The 25,933-nt window shown below is 46.8% G+C and overlaps 2 protein-coding genes across 6 annotated transcripts in view; both read left to right on the top strand.

The window, feature by feature from the left end:
- Smarcc1 (SWI/SNF related BAF chromatin remodeling complex subunit C1) overlaps positions 1-4,102 on the top strand; it is a 152,551-nt gene extending 148,449 nt beyond the window's left edge. For 2 of the 3 annotated variants that reach the window (XM_026389836.2, XM_026389835.2), the window contains exon 28: positions 1,620-4,102. In XM_026389836.2, coding sequence (XP_026245621.1) covers positions 1,620-1,711 — 92 coding nt within the window. In that variant the 3' untranslated portion in view covers positions 1,712-4,102. Of the gene's footprint in view, positions 1-1,042; positions 1,333-1,619 lie in introns of those variants that run through there. The other variant, XM_026389837.2, reaches the window with a different exon arrangement.
- Positions 4,103-9,959: 5,857 nt separating this feature from the next.
- Cspg5 (chondroitin sulfate proteoglycan 5) lies at positions 9,960-23,230 on the top strand. 3 transcript variants are annotated; one of them, XM_026390036.2, is made up of 5 exons: positions 9,960-10,062; positions 10,670-11,774; positions 14,452-14,640; positions 16,837-16,912; positions 23,069-23,230. In XM_026390036.2, the coding sequence occupies exons 1-5, from the start codon at positions 9,960-9,962 to the stop codon at positions 23,228-23,230; spliced, it is 1,635 nt and encodes a 544-aa protein (XP_026245821.2). The 3 variants fall into 3 exon arrangements, with proteins under 3 accessions (XP_026245821.2, XP_026245820.2, XP_026245822.2); XM_026390035.2 differs by having other exon boundaries at positions 16,837-16,993; XM_026390037.2 differs by lacking the exon at positions 16,837-16,912 and having other exon boundaries at positions 23,069-23,108.
- Positions 23,231-25,933: the final 2,703 nt, after the last annotated feature.

Raw genomic sequence — 25,933 nt, 5'->3', positions numbered from 1 at the left:
CTGGCCACACTTTACTCCTGTAGACCTACTCAGTGAGAGTGATCCCACAGTGTATCTATTGATCAGGTACCCCAGCCACATCCATAATCTTTGGTTCACTTAGAAGTTCATACATGTTACAAGAAGTTATCTCCTATTCATAAGACAGAAATAATAAGAAACATAAGAATCCCTGACCTTTAGAAGCTTTACTTGAGAAAATAAGAAATGAAAAGTTGAACAAGATTTACTGAGGTTATGGGAGACTACAAGAGTGCCTTGAATGCACTTCCTAGGGGAGAAAGGCAGACTTCATGTACAAAGACATTCTTCTCTGGATCCATCCGCATGGGCTAGACAAAGTAGGTTCATGAAGACAGGGGTTAGTTGGTGTATGGGATCCTGATAGTGGGGGTGGGGGGCATGATCTCCCCTGAGCTTGTGGTCAGATATATAATAGAGTGGGTTATCTTCCTTGGCAAGAAAAGGCTTGAAATATTTGCCAAGCCACCTCCCAAGCAGTACACAAATGAACTGGCCTTCCAAGGGACTTGACCAGTTTGCCATCCACAGTGCAAAGATAACATCATTGGTCTTTTATCACTATTGTATCCTTGAGGTCCCCCATAGTTTGTGACTTCAGAAATCCCTCCTAAAGAGTCCTCAGTGAGACACCTTGAGAATGTGGAGGTTTCAGATGAAGTTCCCTGCCATAAATGAGTGAGTGGGGAGTTCTGAGTTGCTGGCTTTTGTCCACACTGGATTGTTTCCCTTCTCCAGGCCTTAGTTTCCTCCACTTAAAGATAACAGAAGGGTTGGAATCCTTGGTCTTCACAATGCTTTGAAGAGCCTTAGAGGTTTGGAAGAATCCTCTTGTGGGTGGGGTTGGGCAAACTGAGTGGTGCACTTTAGTTATTTGTTTCATACATTTTCATTTCTGGCAAGATCTAAGAGATTTTTAAAACCCTGGATTAAATGATCTCTAGGGTTCCTTTGTACACTAAAGCAGCTAAAGTTGAAATAGGAAAGAACCCCAGACACTCACACTAATTGTTTCCTTCAGGACCTGACCTAGTTTGGGCCAGAAATCCGAGGACTGCAGTTGAGGAGCTGTGAGGGCCTCCCAGGAATATCCAGCTTGTCAGCAGCTGCCTCAGTGAAGTTCCCTGGCCCTGGTGGAGACAGTTAATCAGCAAGATGTTATTGATAATCTATTTTGTGCCCAGCTAGACTAGACACTGTGGGAGAAAGAAAAGTAAAAGTAAAAAGACACAGAACTTGCCCAGGAAGGAGCTTATTGTTTAACTGAAGAAATAAAGCTAATAGAAAGAACCATTACAATGTAATAAAATCAAAATACAATTAAGTTTCAAAATGGCCTGGAGTGATTTTTGAAAGGAATGGGCTTTGAAGGATGAGGCGATTGGAACACCCCACCACTCACATTAGGGTAAGCACATTCGTGGGTGAGAGTTCCTTTGTATCTATCCACATAGACCACGGTGGCAGCAATGCCTCATACGCCACATTGCTTGCCTGCCACAAAGAAAGTTACTTCCTATGTCATTTTTTACTGAAGAGGCTCTTTCCCAAGCCCTGTGTTTCCAGGAGTGACAAGTTACCATTGGATGTGTTTGCAGATCCCCCTCCGCCACAGCAGCAGCCACCACCACCTGCAGATGGGATTCCTCCACCTCCTGCTCCAGGCCCACCAGCCTCGGCCACTCCTTAGCCTGGAAGATAGGAAACCTCTACGCCCACCACAAGCTGGAGTGGGGATGACAAGACTTGTGTTCCTCGGCTTCCTTGGGTTTTTTTTTTTTTTTTTTTTTTTTTTTTTTTTTTTCAGGAGTTTTCTTCTCGCAGCCCCAAGCATGTGTCCCACGTCCCCACTCCTCTTGCCATCCCTCTCCAAGCGCTGTTACCTCTTGTGTCAGGTCCTCAGCTGACACTCAAGGGGAAGCCTGTGGTGACAGTGTGCCCTGATCATCTTAAAAATAACCCATACCTCCCCTGTCTTGGTGTGGGAGGTGTTGTCTGTTGATCTGCAGGTCCTGTCAACAGTAGTATTCTATGTCTTTATCATTTTTGCTCTCCTGTAGTGGGGTTTTATTTGTTTGTTGTTGTTGGGGTTTTTTTTGTTTTGTTTTGTTGTTGTTGTTGTTGGGTTTTGTTTTTTTGTGGGCGGGGGTTGGGTTTTTTGTTTTGTTTTTTTTGTTGGTTTTTTTTTTTTTTTGTCTTATGCTTCAATGGATAATCCTCTATAATTATTATCTTTTTCTCCCTGGTTATGGTTGTTTTAAAGGAGAGCATCCTAAGTTAATAGGAACCAAAAAATGGTGATGGGCAGAAGGAGATAGCCACAGGGGACACACCTTAAGGCATTATAAGTGACCTTATTTCTGCTTATCTGAGCTAAGAGTGGTGCTGCTGGTAAAGTTTCCTGAGACTTTTGCCATATAAACATGCACCAAAATTAAGAGAGATAGGAAGAGGCGGGGGATACCCCATTGATTTTATTCTCTTATGAGGGCCTCCACCTTGCCTGGCAGAACATAGCTATTTTAACCAGTATGTGGTAGAGGACAGCACAAATATAGAACAAATCCACTCCTTCCCCAGACTCAATGGTTCTGGTTTTCTATGCAGATGATTTGCTGAATTGAGGGGTGGATATTTTTTTCTGAGGACAGTGTGAGCTTTTAGGGTTGGAATTTGGGGAGGCATTCTTTAGTTCCCTAGGCTACCCAGGAAAGTTTAAGGAGTCTAGAGCAATGGCCTCCCCATGAGCCTAGCCTACTATTCATTGTTTTGTATGCATTCTTTTTTTCTCTTTAAAAAGCCCTTTAAGGGGGGGGGGGAGTAGGTAATGCTAAACATTGTAGCTTATGGAACTTGGTTAGGATGTCTGGGGGTCCAAGTCCCCAAACTACCTCTTGCAGTAGCCAGGGTGAGTGGAATTTCATGAAGCGGTACTTAAGGTTCGGGATAGGATTAGAAGAGTGGAAACAGATCTTCAGCCTCACGTACCTTCTCCCTTCCCTTTCTGAGATTTCACATTCCATCTGTCACAGGGTTGTCAAGGAGGTACTGAGGGTACCAAGGACCTCACTTGGCTCCAGAGCATCATGCTTTAAGGTTTGGGGTGCTTGGGCTGGGAGGGTGGGTTGCCATTCCAGAGGAAGAGCCACAAAAATGCCTTAATTTGAGCCCATATCTACCCCTGCTGATGAGTGACTTGAGAGTCTTTGTTTTGTCTTCTTGTCCTTCTTCCCTCCCTTCTTTCATGAGTAGCAAAAGGGTGTTTTGGCAGATCTTGGTTTCCAAAGCGCCTGGCTTCTTCACTTTATGTTCTCAAGTGGCAGTTTCATTATTTAGAATGCAAATTAGAACATCTTTTTCTATGTATTTTCTAAAGCTTTACATATAAGAGGTGTAGGGAGGTGTTTATAAAAACACCATAGAACTTTTCCCCTTAATATCAGAAAGCAAAAAAATAAAACCACAGTTGAGATTTGCCTTTCAAACCCTCAGGTTTGCCTCTATCCAGGTGGTCCTGGTCACCATCAGAGTACTGGAATAGTAGAACCAAGGAGACCTTGTTCCTTTAATGTGTTTGTTCTAGATATTTGGCATGGAAATGGAAATGAGCTTGTTCCAACTGGAGTTTACTTGCAACGTATTAGCCTCCAGAAAGATCCCAGTGCCTTTTGATAATGGCCAGGGTTTTCCCTACTTCCCTCCAGTTTTCCCAAAGGAAACTCATTCCAAATACTTACCTTTTCCGAACCTGGAGTCCTAGAAAGTGTAGTTCTGGTTCATACTGTGGTCCCTTGTAACCTCAGGTCTCTAATGTGATCACTTCAAATTTAAAAGATCCAGGTGGAAATATTTTTACTATGCCGATAATTTTCAAAGTACCTGAATTCAACACTGTTATGTTTCAGTATAAGTGATGACTTTCTTTTCATGTTTTTATCTGGTTTCATTCCTGTATTACAGCCACCCAGGTTTTTTTGTTTGTTTGTTTTTTGGGGAGGGGGGGTAATATGTGGTTTTGTATAAACATGTTTCTCACTGTGTTATTATTTTGGAAAAATGAGAGGAAGGAGTTTTGAGAGATTGGAAGAAATGAATAAATGAAATACCATTTCTGGATTCTAGTCCCATTTTCTGCATTCATACACCAAGTTCATCATGTATCCAAGAAGAACCTAAAGATTCAGCCCACCTGGTCTTGGTTTGCAGTTAAATTCTATGACTCCGGGTCACTTCTTTGACTGACCACCTTCATGATGCTTCAGGAGCATGCAGTTGATTGTGCCTTGCCCTTGGACAAAGTGAAAAAAGACAAGTGGAAATTGTCTAGAAAGGGTTGCATCCTGGTGCCTCTAGGGGAGGAATTATCTTGCTTAGTGAGGTAGAGAATGTACAGATTAGACAGCCCCACACTGGAGGCAGGCCTTGAGGACAGAAAAAAAAAAGTGCCTAGTTTTCAAGATGCTATGAATCCAAGCATGGTGGCTCATGCCTATAAAATTCCAGCAGCTCCTGAGGCTGAGACAGGAAGGTTGCTAGTTCAAAGCCAGCCTCGGCAAAAGTGAGACACTAAGCAACTCGGTGAGACCCTATCTCTAAATAAAATACAAAATAGGGCTGTAACTCAGTGGTTGAGTGCCCTTGAGTTCAATGCCTGATCCCCCACCCCAAAAAAAATAAATAAATAAATAAAATGGTATGGATCCAAAAGAAGAGGATTCTGTCTGCCATGAAGTGAACACCCAACTCAAGAGAATAAGTGTGGATCAGGATCATCTTCACAGACAATCTGATGGATCCTGCTCTCAGCCACTGATGAGTTCTGGAGCCTTGTGTTTCCAGGGGATGCTGATGCTGGTCAGGGTATCATCTTTGAGAATGATACTGGTTAAGAAAGCTATGTGCTTGAACAGGATCTCTACAGTTCCCTCTGTGAGACCTTTCATCCAGTAAACATTTAAGTACCTACTAAGTGCCAGCTATGGGAACTTGCAAACAGTGAAGTCTTAGTTGTGAGTAAGGTAGGCAAGGCCCATGCTATCCCGTCCACTTATATTCTGGTGGGGTGGGGGATGCCAGACCATAGTTAATAACAAGTACTAGCACTTTACATAGTGCCAAATTTTCATGAGGAAAATGAAACGGCATAATCAATAGTTTCCTCTGAACATCTGGGAGATAATGTGAAAGATCTGAACTGTGATTTATCTCATGCTGGATATGGTACCCTAAGAGATAGACCTTCATTCCTTCCAGTAAAATCTCCACCTGAATAATCAGGGCACCCATTTGCCTGGATTCATTATATCAGCTCATGAGAACTCTCCATCTTTATCATAAAACCCCCTGTTCTCTACAATTCTTTAGAGCATATTCTGTTCATGTTTGATGGGGCTTCTCAATCCCTATCAGTGAATGATCTTCACTTAAGGAGGTCCTCTTTCAGAATAGGATACAAAAGTATATCTATGGAGAAAGTCCTACCCTCCTCCAAGCCCAGGTCCCTCAATGTTGGACCTCCTTGTAGACTGTTCCACTTAAACTGTTACCTGTGGCTCATTTTTAGGCATGCCACCACTCCAGTAATTAGGGAGTACTTTTGAGCCTGAACTTGGGACAGAGCTAAGATTGCTATATATGAAGAGTGACCATAGGGAAGAAGAAAATTCAATGGATCAATGCAAACAGTTTCCAGAACCAACCATAGATCCCTCTGGAATCACCTTGTCCTACTTTGATTCTTATGGGGACTCCAGGACTCAAGAGGTCCTTATCGGGTCCCTCTCCCTACCCTGGGCTGCCTTGCAGAATTGGAGCTATCTTTACTACTACTATCTGAAGAGGCCTTTCCCTGCTCTTCTAACTCAATGAAGAGCAACCAGGTGACTCATTTTAAGCAGCAACCCTTCCCTTTGAGGCAAATACCATACCTACCTTTAGAGTACAACTTTTGCAGGCCTCAGCAAAATAGTTATTTCTTAGTACTGCTGTACATTGACTGCCACCTACATACAAATGGCAAAGGAAAGAGGATTCCACTCTAGTTCTGTGGCAATCTAATGTGCCTTCAAAACAGGTGGGGTGGTGGGGCCATAGTCCTTTTGCACAGGCTAGTTTCTGTGGCTTGTTTAGCCTGCCACCGGCAGGTTCCTACGGCCATCTGGATTGTGGCATCCTGAGCTCATTTCTGCAGTGCTGCAGGATCCCTGAGAAGAGCTTAGGTCACCTGCTGAGGCAGCAGGTCTGTTCTGCAGACAATCTAGTCACTCCACATCTGAGGCTATCTGTGTTGGCTTCCCTTATGTGGTTGTCTCACAACTGGCTTGGCTTTGGGATTAGGGTTAGAAATTCAGGAGACCTTTCAAATCTGGTATTGCCTCAATAAGGTGACCAGGTTGTACCTTCCTTTTCTGAGAGTATTTTGCTCAGCCGAGAATTCAGAGTTCCCTGCATGAGGATGTTATAGTCAACACAAAGGACTCAGACCCCAGACCACTTAGCCCTTCCCTTCTTCCTGGGAATGGCATAAATAGATCTATTCCCAGTAGCCCATCACCAAAAACAATCAGATTTTTCCTGCAGTCTATAACATGGGTTATATTGTTCCCTGTTAAGAATCATAGTGTTGGGCTGGAGATGTGGCTCAGCGGTAGCGCGCTCGCCTGGCGTGCGTGCGGCCCGGGTTCGATCCTCAGCACCACATACCAACAAAGATGTTGTGTCCGCCGAGAACTAAAAAATAAATATTAAAAAAAAATTCTCTCTCTCTCTCTCTCTCTCCCCTCTCTCACTCTCTCTTTAAAAAAAAAAAAAAAAGAATCATAGTGTTGGGCTGGGGATGTGGCTCAAGCGATAGCTCGCTCGCCTGGCATGTGTGGGGCCCGGGTTCAATCCTCAGCATCACATACAAACAAAGATGTTGTGTCCGCCGAGAACTAAAAAATAAATATTAAAAAATTCTCTCTCTCTCACTGTCACTCTCTTTAAAAAAATAAAAATAAAAATATTAAAATTCTAAAAAAAAATCATAGTGTCGGGGATGGGTTTGTGGCTCAGTGGCAGAGCACTCGCCTAGTATGTGTGAGGCACTGCATATAAATAAAAAAGGTCTGTCGACAACTAATTTTTAAAAAATCAATATTAAGTGTCCAGGTGAAAGGAACTTGGGGAGGGGAGGAGACAGGGCTTCCACTGATGCCCTACCTCTCTGTCCTGATTCCCATTAGAGCATTCAGAAAACTAAAGTCTCAATGTGTTAGTGATTAATACTGAAGATTTAAAACCAAGAACTGTGCTGCTTTCTATCCAGATCAAACTGCTCCCTCTATGGCAATGGTCCTTGTACCAGCCTTGCTCTGGAGGCAGCCTGCCAACCCCAGTAGAAAACAGAGGCTTGAAGAAGCCATTGCCACAAAATCCCTGACACCCAATGTAAGAGACTTAAGCGGAAGGATATGTGAGTGTTGAGCTATAAATAGGTCAGTTTCTCTCATTCACCACTTCCTACAGCTTATATGCCTAACTCATCCCTTGTCTCCAGGAAAAAATATGACATTGATTTGACACTCTATGATTGCCAAATATTTTGACATATGAGACTCAGGTTACCGATCTCCCAAAGTCACAGATCTGATGCCAAATTACTCTTACCTATCACACACTACTACCTAGAGGAACTTTTCCCATCCATTTCATGGGTGTCATCCAACCAAGCATGCTGTGCTCAGTTCTGAAACAGCTGGTGACATCTGCTAGAGAACTTCAGAATGAAACAGAATGGCAATAATTGATGTTGAGGGAAGGTATAGTTCAATGGCCGAGTGTCTGTTTCACATACACAAGGCCCTAAGTTAAATCCCCAGCACTGGAAGGGGAAAAAAAATCCCAAATGAAAAGTGGTATGGAATATGTCTTCAGAGAAGGGGAGGAGATATCTGAGGAAGGACACATTTCACATTTTGTATCATGTTTTGCTAAGTCAAAAAACTTGAAAGAATGTATTTAATAGGTACCCATTCCTAAGGCCTTCTTCCTACACAGACAGGCCTCAATAAAAGGAGAAGGTAGGCACAGCCACTAACATCCACTCTGCTACCACCAAATACAGGCAAAGGAACACAGAGACATTGAAGCATACAACGTGACAAAGGAAGCAGAGATGGGGCTGGAGATAAAGGTTACAAACCAGGTGCAGTGACACCCTGGTAATCACAGACACTTCAGAGTCTGAGACAGGATGATCACAAGTTCAAGGCCAGCCACAACAACTAAGCAAGACCCTATCTCAAAATAAAGGGCTGGTAATGTAGTTCAGTGGTAGAGCACTTCTGGGTTTAGTCCCCAGTATTGCAAAAAATAATAAGGGTATGTTGTTGTCTCTGGCCAAAAGGCAAGTATGGAGCCTTACTGGATCTGCTTAGAAAATGTTGCATTTCAAACATATTTTACTGAATTTGGAGGCAACATGAAGCCATGGAAAGAGCCAGGAAGTCAGCCCCTTTTACAGGGAGCTTCAGACTCATGATTGGGGGTGAGGTTGCTTTATCTTCACTGATGCCTTCTACAGAGTAGGCCTCCTTGCCTAACACTGATCAGGGCATAAATCAACTGTCTGAGCCAAGCAGAGGTGGCCTCACAGAGTAGGGTGATCCGAACTGACCTTCTCTGGGGTAAGAAACTTGTCAGGCATGAAGGGGAGGGACACCAGGCTGGGCAAACAAGCCACAGAATTTCTTATTGGAGAAACTGAGACTGAACCAAGGTAGTCTCATCAGGAAACACATGACACATCAGGGTCACTTATTTGGTCTCCTATGACAGGAATGAGAGCACGACAAATACCAGCGTTGCCATCTCTTTGGGCTGAGACCCAGAACATCTTAATTTTACTTAACATATCAAGAGGTTAATGGCTACAAGGATATACCACGGCTCCGTCTCCCCACAAAACAGGGGTCCATAAATCAATAGTCCTGGGAAACATTGTGAGCAGTCTAGGGGACCCTCAGAGTAACGCTCGGCCCCATGTCCATGTGCACCTGGTCAGAGATATCAGCCTCTTTAGTCCACCCGGGCACTTGAGCTTTGGTGGCCCAGGACACCCGGGGAATGATGCTTCCAGAGTACCGGAAGCAAAGGCCGCTCCCCAGGCTGCTCCAAGGGGGATAGAGGGAAATTGAAGTAGCAGCAGCCCTAGAGGGTCTCACCCCTTGCCCCTGTGACGCGTTCGGCAGGCCTAGCTGGGAGGGGATCTGGGTTGATAGCTTTGGCTGCGGTCGGATTAGGTCTGATCCGCTTAGAGCCTGGGCCGTCGGATTCGTCCCTTGCCAGGCTCTGCCAACGTCCGCAACCGCCCTCGAGGAGAACCCGAGGCTTCCCGGAGCACCTTGCTACCCAGAACACGGGGTTGGCACAGGAACCCAAGAGGCTCCGTGCTTCCCGGGCCGGCTCGTTTCCACACCCGGACTGGGGCTCCTGCTCTTGCGGCCCTTCCGAGCTGCGTTCCCAGTTTGCGGTATCTGGGCGCGCGACGTCCCCGCCTCCTGCTCGCCGCGTGGCGGGTGGGTCCTCCGGGGCCAGGGCCTTTGCGGGCTCTTAACTAGGAGGCGGGAGGCAGCCACTCGCGGTTCTCACGCGCTTGCACCTGTCGGCTCGCGCCACGCGCGGCGCTCTGCGCCTGCCCCGCGCTCCGCGTACCCCGCGGGCGGCTGGGGGGCGGTGTCAGCGCTGCGTGCAGCGGGAGGCCGGGGGCGGGGCGCGCGGCGGCTGCGCGGGAGGCGGGGGGCGCGGCGGCCCGGACGGCGGCGGACGGCGGCATGCGGCTGCTCGCGCTGCCCACCGTGGGCTGAGGTAGCCGCGGCACCGGCGGGAGGCGCAGAGGCCGGGCGAGCCAAGGGTGCAGCCAGGCGGGCGGACCGCTACAGCGGCCGGGGCGCCGCGCCATGGGCCGAGCTGGGCGCGGGGGCCCGGGTCGGGGGCCGCCGCCGCTGCTGCTGCTGCTGCTTCTGGGGGCCACGCTGGTCCTCTCCACCGGGGCCGTGCCTGGTAGGTACCGACTGAGGCCAGGCCCCCAGGGGCCTTCGCGCCCCACCCCGGCCTCCAGCTGATTTCGGGTACAGGTGGAGTCCGTGAGCTGTGGCAGGGGGCGGGGCGCCGCCTGGCCTGGGACCTGGGGTGGGGAAAGGAACGTAGGAGGCTGTGGGGGTCTCCAGGAGGCAGACGAGTGGGGACCACCCAGATCCGGGATCGCAGGCCGCGGGGTGGGCTGGCAGGGGGCGCTGCGGTGGGGGCGGGGCCTGGGTAAGACCTCGGGGCGGGGTCTGGGGAGGGCGGAGCCTTGAGACGGGGTGGGGCCTGGAGGTGGGGAGGGGCATGAGAGATTCTTTGAGGTGGGTCCTGGAGGTGGCTGTCTCTGCCTCGTTCTCTCAAGGTTGAGGCTTCAGGACCACCCAAGTATGGGTGGTCTGGGAAATAGGGACAGTGTATTTTCCTAGCTCAGGAGGTGCACTCGGGGCGGGACTCGAGGTGGGTGTGGCCCTGGGAACGCAGACGTTGCCCCAGGGGACCCTGGTCTAGGGTAGCGAGCTTGGCAGGCGACTGGTTTTAGGCTCCATGTGCCATCCTGAAGCAGCATTTCGCTCTCTGCCCGTAGCACGTGAGGCGGGAAGTGCGGTTGAGGCTGAGGAGCTAATGAGGAGTGTACTGTCGTGGGAACCGCACGCTAATGACACGCGGGAGGAGGCGGGCCTGCCTGGGACTGATGAAAGCGAGACCTCGTGGACGGCCCCTGGCAGAGAGCTGGCCTCTGTGGGCCCCGGGGTCGGACCAGAGGAGGCACTAGAGGCATCAGCTGCAGTGACTGGCACCGCCTGGCTAGAAGTCGACGGCCCAGGCCTAGGCGGAGTGACCGCAGAGGCCGGTAGTGGTGATGCCCAGGCCCTTCCAGCTACTCTCCAGGCTCCTGATGGAGCCCTTGGGCAGTCGACAGTGCCCCCCGCCACCTCTGAGGCTACTGAAGCCAATGGGCCTCCCTCCCCCACTGCTCTTGACAAGCAGAGCCCAGGCCCTGAACTCCCCAAGGAGAGTCCCTTGGAGGTTTGGCTGAATCTAGGAGGCAGCACACCTCAAGGGCCAGAGCCCACTGACCCACTTCAAGGCACACCAGAGTCCCAACCAGCCTCAGATATAATTGACATTGACTACTTTGAAGGATTGGACAGTCAGGGTCGTGGTGCAGACATAGGGAGCTTCCCAGGGTCACCAGGAACCTCAGAGAACCACCCTGATACTGAAGGAGAGACCCCTTCCTGGAGCCTCCTTGACTTGTACGATGACTTCACCCCCTTTGATGAGTCTGATTTCTACCCTACCACATCCTTCTATGATGACCTAGAGGAAGAGGAGGATGACGACGAGGACAAGGATGCAGTGGGAGGAGGAGACCTAGAAGATGAAAATGACCTTTTGGTGCCCACTGATAAGCCTGGTGTGGGGCCTGGGACAGGCCAGCCTACCAGTCGGTGGCATGCTGTTCCTCCACAGCATACTCTGGGGATGATCCCTGGAAGCAGCATCGCCCTCAGGCCACGCCCAGGAGAGCCAAACCGGGACCTGGCCTCAAATGAAAATGGCACTGAGTGCCGTAGTGGCTTTGTGCGGCACAATGGCTCCTGCAGGTCAGTGTGTGACCTCTTCCCAAGTTACTGTCACAATGGCGGCCAGTGCTACCTGGTGGAGAACATAGGGGCCTTCTGCAGGTAAGTGAATGGTAGGTAGGCAATGAGAACTATAAAAGAGTATAGGTGGGGCAGACCCAGCAAAAGCGGAGTGTGGGGGGCACAACTTCCAAGAGTTGTACATTCACAGGATTCCCTGGTCAATAAAGATCCACTCACATTTCTTCTACAGAATAACTTATTAAAATGTATTTCCTGTGGTCTCATCACCAGGAGAGGTTCCTCAGAAATAGGATTTTAAAAGTTCTCTGCCTGACCCATACTACTCAATTATGAAGGCAAGTGAAGGACTTCTGAAAGGATTTTGGAAAGAGCCTTTTGCCGAGATTTTTGTTGGAGAGTGTTGGCCATTAGTATAGCCAAGGAGGGCTGGCCTATTAATCTGCTCCAGAGTAAAGACAGCTGAGACAGCTCTGTCCAAACCCAGTGAATAGCAGGAGGGCCCAGTCTCATAGATGGGCATGAGCAGACCCAAAGAGCAGCCACTCACACAGGTGAAATCAAACTGAGAGTCTGGCGGTTTTTGACTTTGGATAGCAACTCTTTTTCTTTGCCTTGGTTGATACTTGTCTCCCTTAAGTTACCACATTCATGACACCTTCAAAGATTTAGTTTAGAATATCCCTGAGGACATTGTCTACAAGCACCATCCCCCTCTCTTCAGTAATTACCCCAATCACCTCACTCTTGGGAACTGCCCTAATGGGAGGTATTTACCTGCTGGAGAACTCCCTGTCTTATTCTGGAAGGATCATGAGTCAGGGATGATTTGGGTGGTTCTTTACAGGTCCTAGAAGAAGTGGAATAGAGTGTTCATTGTCCTCTGAGGCTAGTTTCCTTTGATCTTAGGAGGAACATTTCTGTTATCAGAGTCTCTTTGGTAAGTGTCATTCTCGATGCTTCTTTTTCTTGTTCTTTGTAGAGGTATGTGAAGAGTCAGGTTTCTTAAGGGCTAATGTTATGATTGGAGAATAACACTGGTGAGTGCTCAAAGAGTTTCAGTTCCTTTCTATTAAAGTTCTTTGTCATAAATAGTTACAACGCTAGGGTCACTCACACATGATGTGACCACAAAGTTCTGGTTGGAGTTGTCCATCCATTGTCAATAGGAGGTGCTGTGGTTTAGAAATTAGGAGGAGGTGGTAAGGCTTTGCCAGCTGGTTAAGGGCTACCAGAAATATGGGGAAACCCCGTGGTTTTGTGCTTCAAACTTTATTTTGGGGAACTATAATGATGATTTCAGCCTGGGAGCTGTGGAAAGTCATCTTTGCAAAGTCATCCATTATCCTCTGGGAGACTTGGTGTTTCACCCTTAAAATGAGCTCCCCATCAGAGTATGAAATTTGAAGGCCTTGCTGCCTCTGGAGATCTGTAAAAGTTCCCAGAACCCCCTGGAACTCTCAGGGAATTCCTGAGTAGAGGAGTAAGATTGTCTCCTTACTAAGCTACCTGGCTCTGCTGACCAGGGATCCACCAGTCTGCCTTAAAACGGCTTCCCCACATGCCCTCTTCAGCAATCCTTGCTTAGCTTTCACTCCAGGGTCACACTGGGGCCTCCCTGCCCAACTCCTACTCGGGCTGTGCACACCCAGCCTGGCCCACAGCTAGAAAACTGCTTTTGCATTCCACTCACAGGAGACTGCTGAGCCTTTAGTTGCAGACTGCAGCGTGCCTTTGTCTCTGTCACCCTGACCCACTGCAGAGAAACGATGAGCGCTGTGGCTGGACTTCTCTAGAACACGGGGTTAGAGGGCCCCACTTAGAGGGTCTGTATTCCCTGGCAACCTCAAACAGATAGTTCCCCTATGATAGCAGAGGTTCAGTTGGAAAACAAAGAAGAATTGCTTGTTAGCCATTTCTTCCCAGCCTATTCTGGATGTAGACTAGCCAATTCTCTGATGCATAATTTCCCCATTTCTGGGCCCCTTTCTTGTCTGTCATTCACCCTGAGGTTCATGTCCTCCCTCCTTTGCCTGCCTCTATATCCTTCCACATCTTTCCTCTTTGAAGCAGCCTGGTTCCCATGGAAACAGCAATGTCATTGGAAGAGTTGGAGCCTGGGAATGTCCCCAAGGGCAGGAGAAAGTCACTCAACAAAAGGACTAAAACCCACCCAGAAGGTTGATTCTCACTATGCTTACATGATAGTTCTCATAGTATTGGAAAGGACTAGGGGCAGAAGTTTGGATACTGAAGGGGTAGGAGGAAAAATATGCATCCATCCTTGTGTCTGTCCTTGTCTGTCAGTTTCTTAATTTTCGGTGTCTGGTTAACCACGTGAACTAGATAAAATGCGAACAACAAGATAGGTTTTTCATGTTCGGGGAAGGGCCTAGTACTTTGTAACGATAGCTCTTATTCATCTTGTGTCTCATCTGTCTTTCACCCAAAGCCAGGTCAAGCAGAGGTCTGAGAGAATCCTGTGATTGTCTTCACTGAGTTATAATCATGTAACAGTCATGTAACTTAGAGCCATTCACTCAGTTTCTCTATGCCTTTGTTACCTAATTTATATCATGGCCCTCAGAGCAGCCTGATCCATTTCACTGAAGACTTGTAAAGAGAGGGGAGAATACTTGCTTTGAGTAACACCAGGTGGTCCTAGGAACAGGCTATTGAGATGAGTGGTGAGGTCAGGCCCAGACCCTGGCTGCGGCTGCAGCTGCCCTCAGTCGTGGTCTCGCTGTCACTGCTGCAGGTGCAACACCCAGGACTACATCTGGCACAAGGGAATGCGCTGTGAGTCCATCATCACTGATTTCCAGGTGATGTGCGTGGCCGTAGGCTCTGCAGCCCTTGTGCTGCTCCTGCTCTTCATGATGACCGTCTTTTTTGCCAAGAAGCTCTATCTGCTCAAGACGGAGAATACCAAGCTGAGGAGGACCAAGTGAGTCTGTGCCACCCAGCCTCTTGGTGGGAAATGCCTAACCCCGATCCAAGGATGTTGTCACAGGGGTTTCTGACACCTATTCTGCATCCCTAGCAGTTTTGTTCATGCTGAAGAGTTGCCCAGGCTTATCCATTCACACACAGAATGTGCTGGTATTGCAGCAGAGGTGAAGCCCCCAGGTGACTACCTGGCAACATTCCCAGCACCCTTATTCAGGACAGAGAGTGCTTAAGGAAGAGGTGGCCAGGATAGAGCATGTCCCAACCCTAGCCCCCAAGCAAGTTGCTGTACTTGGTCTGCCCACCCTGCCAGATAGCATCTGCTTCCCTGGTCTTTGACAACCAGTAGCCAGTGTGAGGATTTTGCCCACAAATTAGTGTGGAGTGATTTCACCCCCCTCAAATCTGCTGTCACTCACTACCATCTCCCTCTCAGAGGATGCTGAAGAGAGAGGCTTTAGCACCACAATATATTGCTTCCCACCTCTCACCCTTCCTGAATCCCCCCACACACACACTGGGGATTGAAGCTAAGGGCGCTTTACCACAGAGCCACACCCCTGGCTTTTTTTATTTCTTATTTTGAGATAGGGTCTTGCTGAGTTACCAAGGCTGACCTTGAATTTGAAATCCAGCTGCCTCAGCTTCCCAATTCACTGAGATTACAGGTGTGTGCCACTGTGCCTGGCTTGCATTGCTTTTTAAGAACTGGTCAATCCCTGGTCCAGACAGAAGTGTTTAAGGAAATTCTCTTTACCTTTCCGGAGTAGAATTTTGTGACTGAGGAGGGGGTCCACAGTTAACTTTCTCTGCTACACCCACATGGGGATGCAGAATGGCTGGCTGCTTAGCTCTCAGCAGAGCAGCACCTGTGTGTGCATGTGAATGTCAACACACATTTACCATTACGCTAGGTCTTGAACTTTCAGATGTGACCTTATGCACCATGAGGGAATTATTCTTATCACAAAGTAAAATAAAAACCTTTCTAAAGTGTCACAGGAGTCAAAAGGAGGAAACCGAAGCTCAGCTTCTTTGGAACCTAAGAGACAGTTGATGCAAAACTGGCCCTGATTGCCTTTCAACTTGTCACCCCATTAATCCCTCTGACCTGAGACACCCTCCAGAGAATGTGACTGAAGGACTTCCCTGGGTCCTGAAAAAAGGACAAAACACCATCTGTTGCTCCTGTGCGGGTGGACGCATGCAATGTGCAGATGCTGGCAGCCCTGCGGCATTTCAGTTAACTGCCATGGGGCCGGAAGGGCCTCTCCATTGTGCCTGTGCATTGAGGCGGGGGGGGGGGGGGGGGGGGGGGTGTGTAATCTGGGCACGTGATCACTCCACACAGACAAGCCAGGACCCTTGGCTTCTCATGCCTACACCAAAGGGGTGGGTATGTGAGGTGGAGGGGATAGGACCATCTAAATCTGGGCAGCTGCTGATGATGATAGGGGGCAGAAAGGAGCAACTTCCAGAGAAGAGGAGAAGCAAGAGCTAGAGCAGAGTCAGGTTTGCCTTCCTGACTTTGTGTTTTGCAGGGGCTGCTCCCTCATTTCTCTGCATACTTTATTTCTTTCCTGAGCCCAGTTACTACCCTGATGATGCTACATGTGCTCAGAGCACTGAAGATCCTACTGTGATTGATTGATTCTAAGATGCATATTTTTTTCTCACATATTAACATGTCTGAAATTGGATTGTATCTTACAATTGCTGGCATCTTGCAATCACTGTTACCCAGATGGTAGTTTTGATGTAGTTGTAATTGCTTGGCATGCACAAACATGGTCATAGCTGTTCATATCGTTGTCAGTTCTGTATCCAAAGTCCAAACAAGCAACTGCAATTATGTTTAAAAAACCCAAGGTGGGCTGGGGATGTAGCTCAGTTGGTAGAGTGCTTGCCTGGCGTGCACAAGGCCCCGGGTTCAATCCTTAGCACCACACACACAAAAAAAAAAAAAAAAAAAAAAAAAAAAAACCCACACAAGGTGATAACAAAATATGGATCATGGTTTAAGTGGCAGAAGTTTTTTCTTATGGTGTATCAAATAGCGAGGCATCTTATTCCAACTCTTGGTATTTCACAAAATGTAGTATTTGACCCATGAGGCTGAAATATTAACTTCTATTGTTACATTTTGCCATGATCATTTCACTTATGTTTTCCTGTCTCTCTTCTTTCCTACCAGCAAATTCCGGACCCCATCTGAGCTCCACAACGATAACTTCTCCCTCTCCACCATTGCTGAGGGCTCTCACCCAAATGTAAGGAAATTTTGCGACACTCCCTGTATCTCCTCCCCCCATGCCCGTGCCTTGGCTCACTATGATAACGTTATCTGTCAGGTAACTTGTCTTCTTCACATCTACCCTTATGCATGCCTCAGCCCCCAGCCCAGGCCATATATATATATATATATATATATATATATATATATATATATATATATGTAAATGCTGGGTTGGCTGGGGTTGTGACTCAGCAGTAGAGCACTTATCTAGCGTGTGTGAGGCGCCCTGGGTTTGATCCTCAACACCACATAAAAATAAATAAATAAACAAACAAACAAATAAATAAATAAAGGTATTGTGTGGGCTGGGGTTGTGGCTCAGAGGTAGAGCCCTGCCTTGCACACGTGAGGCACTGGGTTAAAAATAAATAAATATATTGTGTCCATCTACGACTAAAAATATATTAAAAAATAATAAATAAAGGTATTGTGTCCAACTACAACTAAAAATGAAAACAAAAAACACTGGATACTGTCAGAGAATTTTGAAAGTCAAATAGAAACCATAGAAGCCCCCATAATTATATATAACATAATTATGTTATATCCAAGTCCAGGAAATCTGCACTTAATGTAGCTCTGTACTTTAAGGTAAATGCATTATTATAACACCAGTCAGGGAGCTAAACTGAAACTCTTCTGACTAAGACAGTAGAGTTTAATGGAAATTATGAAGAAGTTCTTTGAAGTAATGGGGTATCAGAGCTCATCAGGACCTTGACAGTCTAGAGCAGTGCCATCCAGTGGGGCTTCCAGTGAGACAGGAGAGTCCTCCGTCTGCACTGTCCACTACTGCAACAGCCACTAGCAACATGTGACTCTAGAGCTCTTGACATGTGAACCACACAAATCAACACAGTCATCTTTTTGTAGACGGGGAAACTGTAGCCCCAGAAGGGAAAGGAGAGAATAATAGTAAATGCAGCCTTCGTCACAGTAAAGAAAATGGCCTGACAGAGGGAGAGTAAGTCATTGATTTAAGTAGGAAGTGAGAGGATCATTTTTTTCCCCGATGTCTTTGATGCCAAGGATAGAAAACAGGTGATTTCACCAAAATATTAACAAGTTCAAGATATAAATAATAACCAAGGAAACAGGATGTCTTAAAGCTTTAAGATGGATAACAACATAAGAATGTGGGCACCTTGAGGGCAGGTCAGAGTCTCACTCATCAGGCCAATCCCTCCCACCTTATCCAGCCCCTTGCAGTGCTGTGCATTCAACCCACACTTATTGACCACTGGTGACAACAGCCCACCACCTGCTCTCTTGGTTCCACTGCCGGATCTGCCATCCTATACACATGGGACAGCAAATATGCCCAGTCAGGGCATTCCTGTCCATGGCGGTTGCTCCTGCCAGGCAGAAGGCAAGGTTTCCTAGGAAAGGTTCTGACCCATGTGTTTCTGGCACTATGAACATGGACACCTTTGCCATGTCTTCACAAAAGACAGGAAGGAGATGGGTCCTGTTGGGGGACGTAGTTGCATAAGCCAGTGCAAGGGCTTCCTGTTCGTGGCTGAAACAGCCATGTGGAAGGTGGGGCATCTTTACATGAACATTTCTGCCTACCCCGAGCAATCAGACTGGCAATCTTGAAGACCAGAGCAAAGGTAGGCAGCCACAGTGGACTCTGCCTGAGAGCAGGTCATGGGGTCAGCTGGTACAACATGATGGCCGTCCCTCAGGGAAAGGGTGGAACCAGGCTCTAGTGATCCCCTTGGCTCTTCTTGGATCTGATGTCCTTCTCCCAGCTTGTGCCAGCAGCAGCATCTTTTCGTTCTTTTTTTTTTTAACATTTATTTATTTATGTATCTTTAGTTTTAGGCAGACACTTTATTTTGTTTTTTGTGGTGCTAAGGATCGAACCCAGTGCCTCATGCGTGCTAGGTGAGCACGCTACCACTGAGCCCCAGCCCCAGCCCCATCAGCATCTTTTCCACTCTGTAAAGCACTGATTGTGAGGGGGTGGTTGTCCGTGCAGCAGGAGTGCTCTCTCACTCTCCCCACCTAGCCTACAGACCAAACTTGGTCATAGTCAAGGTCTTGTGGACGTGGCCGGTTAGGATGGGTGTGCTGGAGCTGGGGGTGAAGCTCAGTGGTAGAACACATCTCCCACAAGCAAGGCTCTGGGTTCCATTCCTAGCAAAAGGGAAAGAAAAAAATGCCACTCCACTGTGAAATGCAACCCTGCTTGTTGCCACGGCCATCACACTGTCCACCTCTGCACTGTGCCAGGAGAGGCAAGGGCCCAGAGTCTGGCCTGCTGGTCAGCCTTCCCCAGCCTCTCCCTTCATCCTCAAATTCCTTTTTGGTATTGAGGAGCCTAAAATTTTTGAGCATTCTATGTCTCTTACTAGAGGGGTTATTTCTAAATAAAGTAAATTGAGTGGGTCATTTTCCTACCCCAGTGACACTCAAAAAACCCATATAATTAGCCAAGCATGGTGTCACATGCCTTTAATCCCAGCAGCTTGGGAGGCTGAGGCAGGAGGATTGCAAGTTCAAAGCCAGTCTCAGTAACTTAGCAAGACCCTGTCTCAAAATAAAAAATGGTTGGGGATGTTGCTCAGTGGTTAGGTCGCCCTGGGTTCAACCCTGGTACAAAAAAAATTTTTTTATTATTAAGAAAAAAATCTGTTGTTTTGGGTCTTGTGTGGCAGGGTCCATACTGATTTCGGTTTCAATGGCTTCCCACCCGCTACTGCTCCTCTGCTGTAAGTGTGGGCCACAGTCTTTTGTGTGGCTGAGCAGCCATCCTGGGGAGGGGACATCAGGAGGCTGGAGGGAGCGCTGCAAGCTGGACCTGCTCCAGGTGCACCATGTGAATGAAGTCACCTGAAATCCTCTGGCAGACTGCCCAGGCTGAGCTGCCCTGTTGCTCCTCACGGCGGTGCTATCGAGGGAATATGGTAGATAAAGTGGTCCTCCTGAGACCTGACAGAGCTTCCAGGAGTTTGTTTTATTCCTAGGACTTTGTGGTACCCAGAAGTGCTGTTTTTTCATAGTTACATTTTTTTTCCTTTCCAGACTCTGCTTTTGCATGTGTATAGTAAAGCACTGGCTGCCCACCCCCTCTGACAGAGGTTTGCACATGGGGTCCAGGCCTAAATGGGTATTACCCCTGGGCTGCAGGGTACCCATATGGCTGAGATGGAACACTGGGAGCAAGGGTCCTCTGTGGTTTCCAGGATTTATGTCAGATATCTATCCTGCTCCCCTGTGACTAGATACATCTGCCATACCAAAGGCTGATGGATCTGCTGCTACAGAGTTTGGCAACCTTAGGCTTTACAGGAAATAGGACACAGTGGTGCACTCCTGTAATCCCAGCTGCTCAGAAGGCTGAGGCAGGAGAATTGCAAGTTCGAGGCCAGCCTCAGCAACTGAGTGAGACCCTGTCTCAAAATTTAAATTTTTTAAGAGGGGCTGGGAATGTATGTAGCTCAATGGTAAAGCATTCCTGGATTCAGACCCCAATACAGGAAGATAAAAATAAAAAGCAGAACAATTCTGGAGGAAATACTCTGGCTAGAACAACAAGACATGTTGCAGACACTCCCTCGCCTCTTCTTTTTGTGGAAGGCACTTGGCTTGCCCGAGAGTCTTATTTGGGTACCTCTGTTTCTTACTTTTAGGATCTGCATCTCCCATCTCCGCACAGAAGGCAATTTTTTCATCTTTCCAAATCCCATTGGTCCTGGATGGGACAACTTGAATGGGGGCCCCTTCTTTGTGACATCACAGCTCTATAAAGAGTCAGTTGATGTACTTTTCTTCACATTTTGAGAAATTCCTGTGCCCTATGTGCCCAAAAAGCATGTGACATAGAAAGAATGTGGGGAGGTTTCTGGAAAAACATGAAAGTAGTTTGCATCCTTAGAAGAGGAAAAATGAGCATAGACCCTTACTGTCTTTTCCCAAGCTTTGGTGTGATTCAAAATCCATCCTGCCCATGATCTTTAAGGGCTCAACTCTGAAGCTTCCACGTCCAGCATCTTCCCCAAATAGAACAGAAGCACACAAAATAAGAAATACAGGTCCACCTCAGCCCTCTTCCCTCTCCCTAAAACATACACATGGGCTGGGCTGGGGGTATAGCTTAGCAGTAGCACATGTGCTTAGCATGCACAAAGCCCACACACACACACACACACACACACACACACACAAAATAATATAACCAAAATATATACACACATAGACCATGCTTCTGTATTGCTTAGAAATCTTTCTATCTCAGCGTATATGGGTTTTTGTCCTGCAGTTGTTAGGGTCTTTTTTTAATGTTATTGTTTTATTTGGTTTTCTGGTACTAGGGATTGAACCCAGGAACACTCTACTACTGAGCTACATACCCAACCCATTTTATTTTTTATTTTTTAAACTCAGGGGCATTCAACCACTGAGCCACATCCCCAGCCTATTTTGTATTTTATTTAGAGACAGGGTCTCACTGAGTTGCTTAATGCTTCCCTGTTTCTGAGGCTGGCTTTGAACTGACAATCCTCCTGCCTCAGCCTCCTGAACTGTTGGGATTACAGGCATATATCACCATGCCTCGCTTATATTTTATTTTGAGATAGGGTCTTGCTAAGTTGCTGAGGCTGAACTTGTAATCCTCCTGCATCAGCCTCCATGTCACTTTGATTCCAGGCATGCACCACTGTGCCCAGCCCCTGCATTTTCTTTTTATTCTCTCCAAACAGTGATCGACAATGCCAGGTGCCTGTGTGTGCTGTGTACAGTTGCTGTGCCTCAAGTCTGCCTCAGGACTCTACGAAGTCCGTTTCCTCTTGTCTCATTGGTATGGGGAACGTGTGTCCCCTGTTATCTATAAATCATGTCCAGAGTCTTTAAAACTCTGTTAAATTTGTGTTCAGTCTAGACCTCTGAAAAGCAGCCAGCAAGTCTGTGGCAGTGGGCAGGTGGCAGAGCTTTTCATACCCACAGTGTTCTGTGTGCGTAGCACCATGAAAAGCCAGACTTTTCCCAGCCCATCACTACCCTAACCCAGTGCAGCCGGTGAGTGGAATGGACTAGAGTTCCCCCGATGGAGAATGCCTGGCCATTAAGCATGACAATTGTCTTGATTTTTGAAAGTGGTTAAAACAAGAATGGTCCTAAGGGGGGGAAAAAAAGAATAGTATTAACTAACTGGTGAGATGGAATATTCTCCACCCTTCATGCCATTCGTGAATCCACCTCTCTGATGAGCTGAGTTCCGTGTACTTTACAATGACTCTTTAGGGTACCAGACAAAAAACTTGAGGCCCACAGAATCACTCTAGATGTGATCCCTTCTGGGGGTCCTCAAGGAAAAGAGTAAGGCAGATCCTACCGCAGAAATCCTCTGAGGGCCCAGAATTATAGACCTGGAGGACTGGATGCTACTGGGCTCTCCTGGAACCCTTTCACTGGCAAATTCAGGTCAGGTTCAGGAGCTTGTCCTGGGGCTTCAAGTGGCACTTGTGGGTGGCATGAAGGCAGAGGTGCACCTCAGAAATAGGTGGGGGATCCACAACTTAAGTAACATCTGGGGCAGAATGTGGCAGGCCCCTGGGGCAGCCAGACTCGGGGGGGTCGGGTTGAAGAAGCATCTTTTCAGTTAACATCCTCAGCAGTACAGTTCTGACTGCAAGAGGCTCACGGGTCTTTGGCCTGTAGTCAGGGGACAACATGTCTGCATGTCTGGGGAGTGTGCATCTGAGTACAGTCCCATGTGTCCCCCCCACCACCCTTGTGTTCCCTGACCAAGACGCTGATGGGAACAGAGCTCCTTGTGTGAGACTTTAAAGGTGTCTGAGCCAAATTAAGGGGGTTGTTTCCCCCCAGTCTGTGTCCAAGAGAATTCATGACTGGCCCCAATTACAGGTCTTTGATTACCGTCAACTCTTTATCTACATCTGGCCATTGCTTATAAGCTTATAAGGGTGACTTTCCTAAAAAGTAGTTGCTGGTCAGTTACTTCAGTTTATTATTCGGTTTATTCAAGACTTAGAGCTTTTCTCCTTTATACGTATACAGGTTTTGAAGCTCTGCTTCCTTAGCCGGTTAGAAAACCCAAGGTAATTATTGATTGCTCTGCCCACTGTCTCTTTCCCCTTCCCAATTTTTTTCCCTCCTCCAGGATGATCCTAGTGCTCCCCACAAAATCCAGGAAGTTCTGAAGTCCTGCCTGAAAGAGGAGGAGTCGTTTAACATCCAGAACTCCATGTCACCCAAACTTGAGGGTGGCAAAGGTGACCAGGCCGACTTGGAGGTGAACTGTCTCCAGAATAACCTAACCTAAAGCAGAGCAAGGAGAGAGGAGGCGGGGGCGGGGGCGGGGAAGAAACATTATCTCCTCTGGTACAGAGTCCGGTCCACGTAACCATTTGTTAGACTCTTTTCTTTTTCTGATCTCATGGCATGCTTTGATGTATTTTGTACAGGAGGGGAAAGAAACACTTAAAATAAGCAAAGAAACTGAACAGAACTGCATACACTGGACTGTTTTATCTGTGCTGTCTGTACATTGCTTCTGCCGCTGTGATTTCTAAACCTACACTGTTATTCAACTGACTTTTTTTTTTTTGTACTTTGACCCACCTTTTTTTGGAATACCAGTCAAAAAAAAAAAAAAACAAAGTTCTTGAAATAAAACTTTTTAAAAAGCTATCCATTTGATTCCTGTCATGTGGCTGCGTCTTACCCATTCTCACCAGTTTGACTTGCATTCTGACCCTCACTGGAGATGGACGCCAGAGCAACGTACATCAGGCTCCGAGGCTTAAACAACACGAGTTTAGCTTTTCACAGTTCTGGAGTCTGGAAATCCAAGGTTGTCACTAGTGTTGGTTTCTGATGCGTCTTCTCCCTCTAGCTTACAGATGGCCAATGTCTTGCTGGGTTACCACATGGCCTTCTTTCTTTGTGTGTGCAGAAAGAGGAAGGTCACTGATGTCTCTTCTTGTTCTTATAAGGTCTCTCTGATTACCTCGTTTAGTCTGACCTAGCCTTTTCTTTTCTTTCTTTTTTTGGGGGGGTACTAAGGATTGAACCCAGGGGCACTTGACCACTGAGCCACATCCCCAGCCCTGTTTTTTATTTTATTTAGAGACAGGGTCTCGCTGAGTTGTTTAGCATCTCGCTTTTGCCGAGGCTGGCTTTGAAGTCTCAATCCTCCTGCCTCCTCCTGAGCCTCTGGGATTATAGGCATTTGCCACTGCACCCAGCCTTTAACTAGCTGCTGCTGCTTTTTTTTTTTTTTTAAGTTGTAGGTGGAAAAATACCTTTATTTTGTTTATTTATTTTTATGTGATGCTGAGGATCAAACCCAGTGCCTCACACGTATGAGGCAAGTGCTCTACCGCTGAGCCACAGCCCCAGCCCTAACTAGCTTCTTAAAAGCCTGTGTCTGTCTATAATCAGGTTGTAGGTTGAGACCTCAATGTATAAATTCAAGAGCAGGGCATAATTTAGACCAAATAATCTTGTCTCATCTACTGTTAAGAATACTTTGCTGGCTGGGGTTGTGGCTCAGAGGTAGAGCACTTGCCTAGCATGTGTGAGGCACTGGGTTCGATTCTCAGCACCACATATAAATAAATGAATAAAATAAAGGTTCATCAATAACTAAAAAAATTTTTTTTTATTTTTTTTATTGGTTGTTCAAAACATTACATAGCTCTTGACATATCATCTTTCATACTTTAGATTCAAGTGGGTTATGAACTCCCATTTTTACCCCGTATACAGATTGCAGAATCACATCGGTTACACATCCACATTTTTACATAATGCCATATTAGTAACTGTTGTATTCTGCTACCTTTCCTATCCTCTACTATCCCCCTCCCCTCCCCTCTCATCTTCTCTCTCTATCCCATCTGCTGTAATTTAATTCTCTCCCTTGTTTTTTCTTTTCCCTTTCCCCTCACAACCTCTTATATGTAACTTTGTATAACAATGAGGATCTCCTTCCATTTCCAGGCAATTTCCCTTTTCTCTCCCTTTCCCTCCCACCTCATGTCTCTGTTTAATGTTAATCTTTTCCTCTTGCTCTTCCTCCCTGCTTTGTTCTTAGTTGCTCTCATTATATCAAAGAAGACATTTGGCATTTGTTTTTTAGGAATTGGCTAGCTTCACTTAGCATAATCTGCTCTAATGCCATCCATTTCCCTGCAAATTCCATGATTTTGTCATTTTTTAGTGCTGCGTAATACACCATTATGTACAAATGCCACATTTTTTTTTATCCATTCATCTATTGAAGGGCATCTGGGTTGGTTCCACAGTCTAGATATTGTGAATTGTGCTGCTATGAACATCGATTCTCAGCACCACATATAAATAAATGAATAAAATAAAGGTCCATCAATAACTAAAAAAAATATGAAAGAAAAAAAAAAAGAATACTTTGGTACTGGGGTTGTAGCACAATGGCCGAGCACTTGTCTATAGAGTGCGTGAGGCACTAGGTTCGGTTCTCAGCACTGCATATAAATAAATGTCTTATGGGGGGTGGTGCTGGGGATTAAACCCAGGATGTTATGCATACCAATTGAATATATCCCCAGCCCTATAAATAAATAAAATAAAGGTCCATTGACAACTAAAAAAAATTACTCTTTTAAACCAGGTGCAGTGGAGTATACCTGTTATCCTAGCGACTTGGGAAGCTGAGAAGAGCACAATTTCAAAGCCAGCCTCAGCAATTTAGCAAGGCCTTAAGCAACTTAGTGAGACCTAGTCTCAAAATAAAAAATAAAATGGCCTGGAGATGTGCCTTAGTGATTAAGCACCTCTGGGTTCAATTCCTAGTACCAAGGGGGGAAAAAAAGAATAATCTTTTTTTTTTTTTTTTTTTTTTAAAGAGAGAGTGAGGGAGAGAGAGAGAGAATTTTTTAATGTTTATTTTTTAGTTATTGGCGGACACAACATCGTTGTTTGTATGTGGTGCTGAGGATCGAACCCGGGCAGCACGCACGCCAGACGAGCGCGCTACCGCTTG

Source organism: Urocitellus parryii, chromosome 3 (assembly GCF_045843805.1).
Source record: "Urocitellus parryii isolate mUroPar1 chromosome 3, mUroPar1.hap1, whole genome shotgun sequence".
In the NCBI taxonomy this organism is placed as follows: domain Eukaryota; kingdom Metazoa; phylum Chordata; class Mammalia; order Rodentia; family Sciuridae; genus Urocitellus; species Urocitellus parryii.
Note: the sequence above shows the minus strand (reverse complement) of the source record. Positions and strands in the feature narration are given on the sequence as shown.